At 37.3% G+C, this 13565-nt stretch overlaps 1 protein-coding gene across 1 annotated transcript in view; it reads right to left on the minus strand.

Annotated features, from left to right (window-relative positions):
- Positions 1 to 8805, minus strand: part of LOC103597329 (ubiquitin-conjugating enzyme E2 E2) — a gene marked incomplete at its 5' end in the record, with an annotated part of 80977 nt that extends 72172 nt beyond the window's left edge. Inside the window, one exon of the mRNA XM_008581153.1 lies at positions 8673 to 8805. Within this exon, the coding sequence (XP_008579375.1) occupies positions 8673 to 8805 (133 nt within the window). The remainder of the gene's footprint in view (positions 1 to 8672) is intronic.
- Positions 8806 to 13565: the final 4760 nt, after the last annotated feature.

Here is a 13565-nt window from a genome sequence, read left to right on the forward strand (position 1 = left end):
GGAATCAGTGTAGCTGTCTGATCCTAGATCCATTTTATTTAGAATCTTTATTGTCTGTCTGACTTTATTTTATTGTTTCTCCTTATTTTCTACAGGGCAAGACGTGCAATACCTGCAAAAGGCCAGTTGGTCATATCTTTTCTCCAGTTCAGTGACAAGCCATGGTTACATACTGACCTGAACTTGGCCAGCTGGGAATTGAGAACAATCCTTTCTCCCTGCATCATTTTCCTTGGACCTGCTTAAGCAAGTCTCTAAGAGGCTGGCCGCTATCTTATCAAGAGATCTAGCTCTAAGGGGGAAAAAAAAAATCAAGGAAATTTGACCACTTGCCATAAAGGGACTGATATTTGGTAGGCAGTCTTATAAATGAACTTGTAAATCACTGCTCTTTCTGAAAATCCTGGGAGACACATTCAACTTCTTCTCTGAGCAGCAGCATTAACAACAATAAAAACAAGTACACAATAATCTATTTAGGATGAAGTTGTGAAACTCATTGTTAAACTTTATAGCTCTCTCTCTGGCTTTCAAATGCTGGATATATCATTGTTTCTTACTATAACTAAGTAGCTACTTTATCTACGAACGGCCTTGACCTTAAGGTAAAAATTTAATGAGGAAAATAAAGATTTTGAACATCTGAGGACCTAAACTATCAATTTCACTGTCCAAAAGCAGTTAAGCCTTCCCTATTGAAAGCAGTTAAGCTGACATTTCATTACTAAGCAACCCATAGTTAGGATAAAAACAAAAAAAACAAAAAACCCAACAAATAAATCCATAAAACATATGATACGCTCTGAACTGGTATCTAAGATTTATTTAAGAATGTATTTGATAAAATTTACAATGAAAGAACTGCATTTAAAAACTTTTTATTATTCTTGATTTCTCTCAGATACTTCTATGTAATTTTTTATACAGAAAAATTAGATTTTTTGTAATTTTTTTGTTTTGTTTTTTAAACACCTTAGGCACAAATTTTATCATTCCCTTTTTGGAGAATGTCCACCAGCACATACTGTCTTGCCATAACCAAAGAAAACAAAGTTTTCTAGTAATAGATAGGAACACTGGCCTAGCAGGTCTGCCTTGTGCATAGGCTACCTGAGATACTAAAAATAAATAGCAAACACGTTTGACTCACCTACCTATCTAACTTTAAATTTGTTTGGAATGCTCACTTATTTTCTATAAAATAGCTAAATCCGCAGAGAGACCAAAAAAGCCAAACAAATATGGGCTACTTCTCTATGCATTTCTAGCGTAAAAACAAATATCTGACCAGTTACCTAAAATGGCCCCTTAGTTAGAAAGTATGTCATTAGAATCTGAGACAACAAAACATGACACCAAGTGTCACGTATTATCAAAGTGTTTTTGGTAGAAAAAAACATATGTAGTAATATAACATATTCCATTATTTTGTTTCTAAAATTTTCAAGTATCTTTGTTAATTTTATTTGGTGTGGGACTTTTAAGAAAAAATACTTTCATACTATTCATAAAAGGAGCAATAATTGGACAACAGTGTACGTAAGAACTACACATCTCACTTGTAGTCAAATAAATATAAATTAAAGCAACCATGAGCTATCATTTTTCATCTATTAGACTGGCAGAAAAAAAGAAAAAAGACTCGGGATCTTCAAAACCAAGAAGAGTATGGGGAAGTACTATACTATCATATGTTGATAACTGTGATGTAAATTAATACAGTTTTTCTGGAGGGCAATTTGTCAACTTTTATTTAAAAAATGCTACAAATATGTGCAAACTGTTTATCCAGAAATTCCATGTCAACAAATTTAGCCTCAGGAAATAATCATACAAGTATACAAAATATGTAATTACAAGATGTTCATCACATCACTGATTATAACAGAAACTTTGTGTGCTTGTGTGTGGTCCAGTAAAGGGATCGAAATCCTGCACGTTGGTGTTATCAGCACCATGCTCTCACTGAGCTAAACAGCCAGCCCTATAACAGAAAGGCTGACAAGAACCTAAATGTCCAACTATAGGAAATTGATTAAATTTTGGTATATTTATACAATGGAATACAATGTAGCCTCTAGAATGCAAAACAATTATATTTATTAGAAATATATATATTGTGGAGTGAAAATATAACGTTAGCTAAAAAAGTAATTCTGAAGCCCAATATGTGTATAAATATGGCCCAATTTTGGTAAAAGGGATGTGTGTGTGTGTTCATATATGAGGGTACTTTAAAAAGTTCATGGAAAAGCTGGATTATAAGACAATATGAATTTTTCCATGAACTTTTTGAAGACCCCTCATATATGTAGAGACCAAAAATCTCAAAAGAGATATACCAAAAATAGCACGAATAGTTAGTTTTTGGGATAGGACTCTAGCTAAAAATTCTCCCTTTTACTTATCTTCAATTGCTTTTTACTCTATAACAAATATTTGGACTGCAAAATTAAAAACATTAAAATACTTAAACATTAAACTTTAAAATAACAAAGTGCAGATTTTGAGCAGAGGAGTAATTACCTATAATATGAATAAGAAAATGTAATCTTCAACAAAATATAAAGCAACTTCTACTTTACAAATAAATAGATATGTCAATAATAATGTTAAATATTATATCCACACTGAAAAATAAATATGGTAAAAAAAACCCTTTGATGCATAGCAGCAGTATATTATGCTTTCCTTTCTGGCAATAACGTACTATTCCTAGGTAGTTCCATTCAACAGATAATTTCCTAGAGAAATAACACTAGCATTGATGGTTAAGTACTCAACTGAAGACTTGGCATCAAATGCAACTAACAATGTCATACAAGCAAAGATGTAATGTAAAATATTTTAAAAACTCTGAAACAGTAAAATTAAGCTGTATATTTAGTAAAAGAGGCATAAACATAATTATTATACAAGAAATTTAATGAACTAAAAATTGTACTGAAATATAGCATTTGAGAAATACAACTAGTATTCAACCTATTTTTTTTTTTTCTGACCGGTAAGGGGATTGCAACCCTCGGCTTGGTGTGGTCTGCACCACACTCAGCCAGTGAGTGCACCAGCCATCCCTATATAGGATCTGAACCCACGGCCTTGGTGCTCCCAGTGCTGCACTCTCCCAAGTGAGCCGCGGGGCCGGCACGTATTCAACCTATTTTTTTTTTTTCTGACCGGTAAGGGGATTGCAACCCTCGGCTTGGTGTGGTCTGCACCACACTCAGCCAGTGAGTGCACCAGCCATCCCTATATAGGATCTGAACCCACGGCCTTGGTGCTCCCAGTGCTGCACTCTCCCAAGTGAGCCACGGGGCCGGCACGTATTCAACCTATTTAAAACTAGAATAATAAATTTAATGAACATTATATACTTAAGTAAAAATTGTTTTGCTGGCCTTATAAGAATTTAGGTGAATTCTGGAACAAATTATTAGAACAGTTCATCTCTACTTTGAAAAATAGGTACTGGAGTGTGGCGCATCTGAACTTATTAAGCCCTACTTACAAAATGATCCTGTAGCATGAGTTCCGGTCAAGATAGTGGAATAGACGGTTCCCAGTGTCAGTCTCCCACAAATCAACCAATTTACAACTATAAAAATATAACATCAGCCAAGCTGGGGCCACTGGAGCTCAGAGGAAGAGGAGGAGCGACCTATGGAGTTCATGAAGGCGAAGAAACCACGGCGAGAGAAAGAAAAAACTGCTCTGAGCGTTTCATGCCACGGCTGCTTTAAGGCCGGAGCTGATGAGTGCATGGAGCAGGAGCCGGCAGAAGCCACAGCTATGCCCTTCAGATGAAGTTGCTTGGAGGCAGCAGGAGAGAAGAGGACCTTGGTGGTCCCCAGGACAGCAAGACCACTAATGGTGTTCCTGTGGACCCACACAGGAGCAAGGAGCCAGAACAACTGAAAAAGGGAGCCATTCAGAAGCCAGTGAGTCATAGCAAGGGACCAGCACAGGACCTGTCCCATGGGAAGTGTTTGGAGCATGGGGGAGATGGGCCCACTGGGAGAACACGGGGACACAGCAAGGACAACCGATCTGACCCCCAATCAACACAAGACCACTCAGAGGAGACTGGTCGGGAATGCAGAATTGTACGGGGTGCAGTTCGATGAAAAAACTCAGGCCCAGATCAGAGTTTCTACACAACAGAGATCCACCTAGTCTCTGGAGAGCAGGAAGTACATATATGGTCAACCATTAAACCCTGAGCTGCACAAAAAGCCTTCCCTAGGGAAACAACAGCAAAGCAGCAATTTAGCTCAACCACACAGCTCAAGTACTGGTTCCCACAGGAAGTTCCCCCATTTTAGAAGCAAAGGACAAAAAATCAGTTCCGGCCTAGGCACACCAGTAGCACCTTGGGGCCTGCCTGGCAAACAGAGGCTTGGAGCCGGTGACCGGACCTTATTCCCACATCCAGGCACACTGTGCCAGCACCTTGGGCCCCGCCCAGTGACCCAAGGCATGGAGCCAGGTGCTGGACCTTCCTCCCACAACCAGCACACCATGCCAGCACCTCGGGGCCCACCCGGTGACCCGGGGCGTAGAGAAGGGGATCGGACAACTCTCCCACAACGAGGCACACCATGGCAGCACCTTAGGGTCCACCCAGGGACCCAAGTCATGGAGAATGGGACCAGACTGCCCTCCCACAATCAGGCACACTATGCCAGCACCTTGGGGCCCTCTGGTGACCTGGGGCATGGAGAAGGAGACTGGACCCCCCTCCCACAACTAGGCACACTGCACCAGCGCCTTGGGGCCCACTCGGGGACCAGAGGCATGGAGAAGAGAACCAGGCACACCCCACAACCAGGTATACTGCCAGCACCAAGGAGCATGCCAAAAACTTCACCTCCATGTGCATGGCCCACCATAGCCACCACAGTAATCATGGCTGCCGCAAAAGCGACTAGACACCACAACCACCACGCAGAAAGTCCACCACCACTGGAGTGTACTGACACAAGGAGAATCACCAGCAGAGACGAAGAAAAAAAAGAGGATGTCTCTCTCCACAAAGCCCATTTCAGAGTGGCAGAAGCATCATCTGCCCTATGATAATACTGGGGGAACTGATCACACCTCTCAGCATTGGACCGATCATCTAGGCAACAAATTAACAGAGTAACCATTATTCTTTCAGAAGGAGAGAAAAAATCTACGGTAATTAGTGGGGGATGGGGAGAGATTGGACAAGGGTCATAAAGAATAATTATGATTTGTAACAATATATATGCTAGTAATATTGATTTGATCAACATATCTCAGTGTTGAACCCCTAAAATAGTATAGTCAATTTTGATTCAATAAATAAAATAAAAATAAATAAATAAAATAAAAATACGATAGAGAGAAGCAACAGAGCCAAAAAAAAAAAAAAAAAGATCCTATAGCAAGAATAGGCATTCCAAATTGCTCCACTGACTTTTAAGCTGTATTTGAGCTCCCTAGTGTTTAAAGTCCTCACTAAGGGTTCCAAGTTTGAGAATGTGGAAAAAATAATCTCATGACTCCACTCACGTTATAGAGTAATTTTATGTAGTATTAAATGTCTACATAGACAACCAGTAGATAGTCTATTATATTTATTTGTGAGCCTCCGCTCTCAACAAAAAATTTCCCTTGACACCTGCTGCTTCCCTGGGTAATTCTTCAGAGTACTGGGAAATGTTACATGAGTCAAAATGCATGGCTAATGTAGAAAAATGAGTAAAGGAGCAGAGAAAAAAACAAACAAACGAAAAAAACCAAATAAGACAGCCCTGAATGTGGGCTATTTGGAGTGAGAAGAGACTAGAAAGGCATGAATGTGGCACTTAAAAACTATTAATAATAAAAGTATTTGTTTAAGTTAACAGCTTTTAATACACTCACAAACTTTTTCTCCCTAGAGTAATATATGTCTACAAAATCTGATTTCTAAAACTGATAAATTAGAAGGTGATAACTTACTTTTATCAACTTCCCACAGGTTTCTATTAAATGTGCATTTAAATTGTGATCACAGTTACCAAAGTTTGATTTTTCTTTTGCCTTAGAGGTTGTCTAGTCCAATTCATTCAGTGGAGGGATTCAATATTTTCTGGTAATATTTTTGACATGTAGTAATTCAGCTTTTACTTGAACACTCCCAGTAAAGGGAAGTACGGTATCTTACAAGTAGTGCTATTTCAACAGCAGACTGTCCAACTGTGGGTCAGATTTTCCTCTTAAAGAATTAAAATCTACTCCCTGTAACTGAGACCCTCCTGTTACTATTTTTGTCCCATCCAGCCATCCAGGATAAAGTTTTATCCCAACCCACATCACAGTCCCTGAAATATATGAGGGTAGATATCACATTCCTCCCATGACCTATTTTTACCAGCAAACCTCTCCAGGACGACTGTGTATAATCCGGTGAAAAGTACATAGCCCCTTGAATCAGAGTTCAGTAGATTCTTGGTTGTATTTTCTTGGAAAACATCTTAAGTCTCATCTAAGTTTCCTTTTCTGTCAATGGGGAAAATCCCAGCCTTACTAGAGTGTTCTGGAGAAGAAATGAGTTGACACAGCTGATGCCCAGTACAGCACTTGACTCAGTCAAGAAACTCAAGAATGCTAATGACTGTCCACCCAGCTTATTCCCATTTGTTCTTGAAATGAGTAGCTCAGAAACAAATGAGGCATTCTAGATACCATGTGATTGGCTCAGTTTCGGATATTGTACTCCTAAAAATGCCTCCTTAAGGATGCAAGAACCTCAAGTTCCCACTGAATTTTTAGTCAGCCAAGAGCCCCCAAATACTATATATGAAAATAAAGCAGGTCTCTCGTTTCCTATCTTGTATCATGATTTTTTCTGATTCTCAATGAAATACTACATTTCAGTCATGTTAAATTCCACCTTGTTAGTTTTGACCTATCCTTCCAGTCCATCAACACCTTTTCAGAAATTGAGTTCTTTTATCCAACTTATTAGTTCTCCCCTACAGCTTTGTTTAATCTACAAATTTCTGTCATGCAGAACTTGAATAAGTCCACACATTTTCTCAGACTTCTATTTCATAGAACAGACCACACCAGATTTACAACCAGCACAACTGCCTGGTCTGAGTCTTCCTCTCTTTTCCTCACTCTGTACATCTTTTACTGCAGAAGCTATTAAAGAAAGGTGCTCACATCTCTGGTAGTGCAAAAGGTACTCCAGGTGATTTATAAGATAGTCAAAAGTAGAATGGAAAGGTATACAGTTCCCATCCACTAAAGGCAGAAAATAAGTATTAGATTCACTATGGCTCATTGAAAACCTACCAAATGCAAGCTCTGGGCGGTCACCAGTGCCACTAGGCCTGTCAGCTTGGATAAAATGGGTTCCCATCCACTAAAGGCAGAAAATAAGTATTAGATTCACTATGGCTCATTGAAAATCTACCAAATGCAAGCTCTGGGCGGTCACCAGTGCCACTAGGCCTGTCAGCTTGGATAAAATGTGTTTCGTAATGTACTGGGGAGCATGGACTTTGGGGCCAGACTTCCCAGGTTCAAATCCTGACACTAAGATTTGCTTGTTGTATAATGCTGGGCAAGTAACTTTGTGCCTTGGTTTTGTCATTGGTAAAAGGAGGACAATTATAGCTATCACTTTTTGTTTTTATATCAAAACACTATCCAAGCATCAATGGCAAGGAAGGAAGGAAGGAGGGAAAAAAAGAAAAGAGAGGAATTACAGAAAGTCATGGTGAAGGTCTAGTTTTATACTTGTTTTTAAAATTGTTTACTCCAACCTGTAACTCAAAGAAGTTTTATTTCCCTCTGCATTGAGAAGTTAAGTCAGAGCCAGATGAGAATTCTTTTCTGGTGGCCAATACATAGAGAGTGTCCTCAGGGTCTTTTCCTTTGCCACGGTGGAGAACAAATGCTTATGGAGATGATACTTAAAATAGTCAAATGACTGATAAGCACTAAAAGGCAAAGTGAAGACAGAGGATATAATTTTGGTTTAAAAAAGTGAGAGTTCTTCCATGTTCTGATTATACTGCACTCTTGCACTTTCTTTAGATGTGGACATAAATGACTTTTCAATTAATCAGTTTCATTAATGAAATGGACTATTATAAATACTTCTTTATTGAATTTTCTTGGCTCAATTTTTAAGTCTCTGTGGCTCACACTTTCCATTTTAGTGAATGTGTACTTCATGTGAGCATCTGAACCTTGGAGGCACCAAAACTCAAAGCTCCAAAGCTGTGCTATAAACCTTGCCTTGATGAGGCTTCCTTTGCCTTTTAGCCCAACTCCTGGGGTTGGGGTCGGCTCTGGCTCTACACTATGTCTGGTTCTCTGGGCTTTAGGGCTGGCCCTGGCTCAACCTCACTCCCCCACTTCCACCCATGAAAGATGGATTTTTATGTTACATTAAAACATATAAGCACAGAAAAGAGACAATGAGAAAGGATGAGAAAAGCAGTGAAATATGAGTAAAAAGTTGGGTTGGGGAAAATAAATTATAATTTTTTATGTTCTGTCTCCTTTTACATACTATCAGTCCTGGGAAGTTGTCTATGCTAACAGAATAGACATGCATTCCTAGAGAGAGATATATTCAAAAATATGTATATGTATATACACATATAAGAATACATATTACTAAAAATGGATGAATATTTCATACTGACCTTTGGGGGTTTAAACGGATAGTCTGGTGAAAAGGTAATGTCAAGAAAGAACACCCCTCCTTCATAGACAGATCCTGGGGGTCCCAATATAGTTGACCTCCATTCATAAATGTTGTCTCCTTTGGGTCCAGCACTGAAATAAGACATACAAATGAAATGTGCTTAGAAATTACATAAAGCCTGGAATTAAAAAAATGTATCTATGGTTATGATAAATTGAGCAATCCCATAAAAACACAACAAAGTTAATAGGTTAATTCTATATTATGATTCCTATGTCAATATCATTATTGTATTAATAAAATATTTTGATATTACTTACTAAAACAGAACCAAGTAAATTCTGTTTCACCATTCAAAATCCTAAGCCTATAGAACAAAAGATTTGAAGGACCATGGGCCAGACGTAGGAGCACAAATGTTTAATAAAGCTTAAATTATCTGTGAAGTCCTGAAAAGAGTGACATAGCCCTGGAGTCAAAGAGACAAAATTTCAAAGCTAGAATGGCTGCTGGAGAACAACTAATCAAATTCCTTATCTAACAAATACAGTTCCTGAAGATCAGTAAACATCCATCATTCAGAAGACTCAGCTCAAGTATCATATATCATCTGCATCTTCTTCCTTTCTATTTCCCCACCTAAAGGATTCCCTGACCCCTTACCCCCACCCAATACATCATGACCAGTATGGTTTGCAGATACTAAGATTTATCATTTTGTTTTATAATTGTTCTGTGACAATTACTTCTTCTGTCCTTCCTTAGAAGTTCCATGTTCTATGTCAAACAGATTTTGATTTGTCCTTAATACATAGTAAGTAAATGTTTGTTGGATGGTGGATTAATAGCAAAGCAAGTGAAGAAGCCATATGGCTACTAGCAGGAAACATATGTCTCTGAGTGTCAGAAAAATTCACTGAGGAATATAAAGCCCTCATGAGTCAACTGAATTGCATCAGTTTTCTCAGGTGAACAGAGGGAAAAATGAGATAGAATTCAGCTCTACAGTGTTCTTTTTACTTTATTAAGCTATTACCTACATCATAGCTAGGAATTCTTCTCACACCCTGTAGCAAGGTAAGCAACCCTACTAAGGTGCTTGGGAAAGATTTTAGTGCCAAAGACTTAGCTTTTACAGTGTTCTTTTTACTTTATTAAGCTATTACCTACATCATAGCTAGGAATTCTTCTCACACCCTATAGCAAGGTAAGCAACCCTACTAAGGTGCTTGGGAAAGATTTTAGTGCCAAAGACTTAGCTTCTTTTCCTCCTTATTTTGAAATTGGTTTATATCTATAAAAAATTCACTGTTGAGCAGCATATCAAAAGAGCATCCTAACCAAGCTGGGATTATTCCAGGAATGCAAGCATGGCTTAATAATAAAAAATTAATGTAACTCACCTAACAGAATAAAGTAGGAGAAAATAATAATCTCAATAGGTGCAGAAAAAGGACTCAGTGGGCTTTAATAGCTATTCATGATTAAAAAACAAAACAAAACAAAAAACTCTTAGCAAAATTGGAATAGAAGGAAACTTCCTAAACCTGATAAAGGACATCTACCAAAACCCTCACAGCAACTACTGTATTCAGTGGTAAAATATTAAAAGTACTCCCTTTAAATTGAGGAAGAAGACATGGATGCTTGCTATCTCCACTTCTAATCAGTACTGTGCTAGAGATCATATTCACCAAAGTATGAAAAAGACAAGAAAAATAAAATGTATATGGATTGGGATGAAAGAAATAAAACTATTAGTATTTGCAGTATTTATGCTCACGGGAAAAAAACCCCAAATCTATATACAATTTATTAAGCTTAATAAAAGAGTGTAGCAAAGTGGCTGGATATAAGATCGATATCCAAATATCTACTTCATCTCAATACATCAACAAAAGTAGAAATGTATTTTAAAATAAGTTACAACAGTATTAAAAATATAAGGAACCTATGAAAGATATATCAGATCTTTATGGAGAAAATTATAAAATTTATTGAAGTATAGTCAAGAGAATTAAATAAATGAGAGATATCAAGTTTATGGGTAGGGTGACCCAGTATCCTACGGATGTCAATTTTCCCCAAATTGATCCATCACAATTCCAATGAAATGTCCAACATTTTTTTTTAAATGAAAAAAGTTGATTCTAAAGTTTGTCTGGAGTCTTAAAGAAACTCCTCAAACCTTTTCACACACATATAAAAACCTGGTATATGTCAGAACTGATGGGGCTAGGAAAACAGTTTTTGTATTTGGAAAATAGGAAAATTGGATTTTTACCCTCCATAAATATATAAAGCTCTGTTACAGACAAGATTAAACACTTAAATGCAAAGTAAAAATTTTAGAGTTTCACTGAAGAGAATGACAGAGCAAGCCGCAAACTGAAAAAAGATATTTCAATCATATAAAACTGACCAAATTCTAGTGTCCAGAATATACAAGTTCCTAAGAATCAATAAGAAAAAGACTAACAATCCATTAGAAAAGACATGAATAAACATTTCCACAAAGAAACATGAATGGACAATAATCATATGAGAAATGCTCAATCTCATCAAAACCAGGGAATTGCAATTAATATTATTTTACAAAATATATAGGCAAAAAATGAATGCCTGACAAAAACAAGTGTTGAAGAAGATGTGGAAAAACCATTAACTCCTATACACTGCTGATGAATGTATTTGATCACTTTGGGTAAGAATGTGGGCTTATTAGTTAAGTTGAATGTACTCCTATATTACAAATAGCAATTGTACTCCTAGGTATAATCTCCAGAGAAATGTTAACACATATGTACCTGAAGATATGTACAAGAATGTTTGTGGAAGCACTATTTGTAACAGCAAAATTGGAAACAACACAAATGTCCATTCACAGAAAACTGAATAAATTTACCCAAAGGAATAATATACAGCAATGAAAATACATAGATTAACATGAATGAATCTTGAAAATATACCGAATAAACAAAAAAGCAAGTCCTAAAAGAATATATACAGTATGATACTATTTCTACAAAGTTTAAAAGCAAGCAAATAAGAAAATATATTGTTGACAGACACATAAATATGGGGTAAGGCAAGAAAATGAATAAGAAAGATGTTCAGAAGACTGGTTTCATGGGTAGGGAGCAAAGGTTGGAGGAGCAGCACATAGGAGCTTCAGTGGTTCTGGGTTGTTCTGTTTCTCAGTGTGTGTGGTAGATTCAGGTGTTACTTGTTTTATTACTAGGTTTCATAACCTACTTACGTGTTAGATATGTTCTTATATATACATCAAATTTTTATATTAAGAAAAAGTATGTCAAAAGTCTATGAAAATGTTATGTAAGAAAAGCAAGTTGCAGCATATGTATGGTGTGATCCTACTGTATAAATTAAAAACAGAACCTATTGCATAAATACTTTACATTGCTTATGGATACATATCTTTTTTTTTTTTTTTTTAAAGATGACCGGTAAGGGGATCTTAACCCTCGACTTGGTGTTGTCAGCACCACGCTCAGCCAGTGAGCGAACCGGCCATCCCTATATGGGATCCGAACCCGTGGCCTTGGTGTTATCAGCACCGCACTCTACCGAGTGAGCCACAGGCCGGCCCCTTATGGATACATACCAATGTCAAAGTCTTTGAAGAAGTGGACTGGAAAGATATACCTAAACCCATGACAGTGGCTGTACAAGGAATGAGGGTTGAGGTGGAGTGGGGAGATGGGAGGAAATAGATCTAGAGATGGTAAATGAAGCAGAGTTCAACTTTACTTACAGTTTTTAATTTATTTTATTTAAAGAAAAGATGAAGTAATTTCTTAAAAAGCAAAGTTATCCTAGCTTATTGCAAAGGGCAGAAATACATTGAGACAGTGGTAGGTATGAGGGACCAGAGTACAGCATTCCTGCTCCAACTTCCCCCTTGCCTACCTCTTCTGAAGTTGGCAATGAGGCACAGATAGTATATTCAGCACAGATGACAGTAAAGCTTTGGCAACAACAGCCTCTTGTTGCCAAACAAGCTCACTCACTCAGGTGAATAATATACATGGTTATGCCCTAAGCTATAATTAGACCAAATATGAATAGATAAGTTTATCAGAAGGAAGAGCTTAAAAGTAGAGTAAATTATAGGTTTATAGTTACAACACTACTTCAAGGTAGATGAAAGAATTTAGTTAAAAAAAAATACACACGGCAGAGTACACAGTTATGAAACAATGTGCACAAACACATTACCCAAATATGAAGATATAATTTGTCTGAGTCACTTCAAGAAATTTTAAGATGATTTTCCAAAAAGGGTAACCACAGTTAGTTATAAAAAATAGGCTAAATAATGAGTCATCAAATAGTACTGTCAAGGAAGGGACTCAGAAGTAGAAGGCCAGGAATATCTCACTAAGGTGGGCAACGTCTACAGATAAATTCAATTTGTGACCATTCCAAGGTATACCTGGCTCTCAGTCAGAACTCCAAATTTTATTGGTTCTTATTACCAGTGGACTAAAATGACACAGCTAACATTATCACTCTGACTTGGTTTATGCCATCAAAGTGTGTCTTTTTAAGAAATATTTAGCCAGACTATCTTGAAAACAGATTGGTGTTTTAAAAATGCATATAAAACTACTGTTACTTCGCTAATACACAGATTGAGTTTAGAAATGGTATATCTGCATTGCTTGCAACCCAAAAGCTTGGAGCAGTGGTTTTCAACTATACAGACCTCTGCCCTACTCCCATTTGGATATATCCCAGTTTAGAGCCCTCTGTATTAAAGTCCAGAACTATGCTGTATAATATAATAGCCATGTGGTTACTGAGCACTTGAAATGTGGCTAGGGCAAATTGAGATGTGCTATAAATGTGAACTATACACCAAATTTTG

The sequence above is a fragment of the Galeopterus variegatus genome, unplaced genomic scaffold (genome assembly GCF_000696425.1).
Source record: "Galeopterus variegatus unplaced genomic scaffold, G_variegatus-3.0.2 Scaffold2282, whole genome shotgun sequence".
Taxonomy (NCBI): Eukaryota; Metazoa; Chordata; class Mammalia; order Dermoptera; family Cynocephalidae; genus Galeopterus; species Galeopterus variegatus.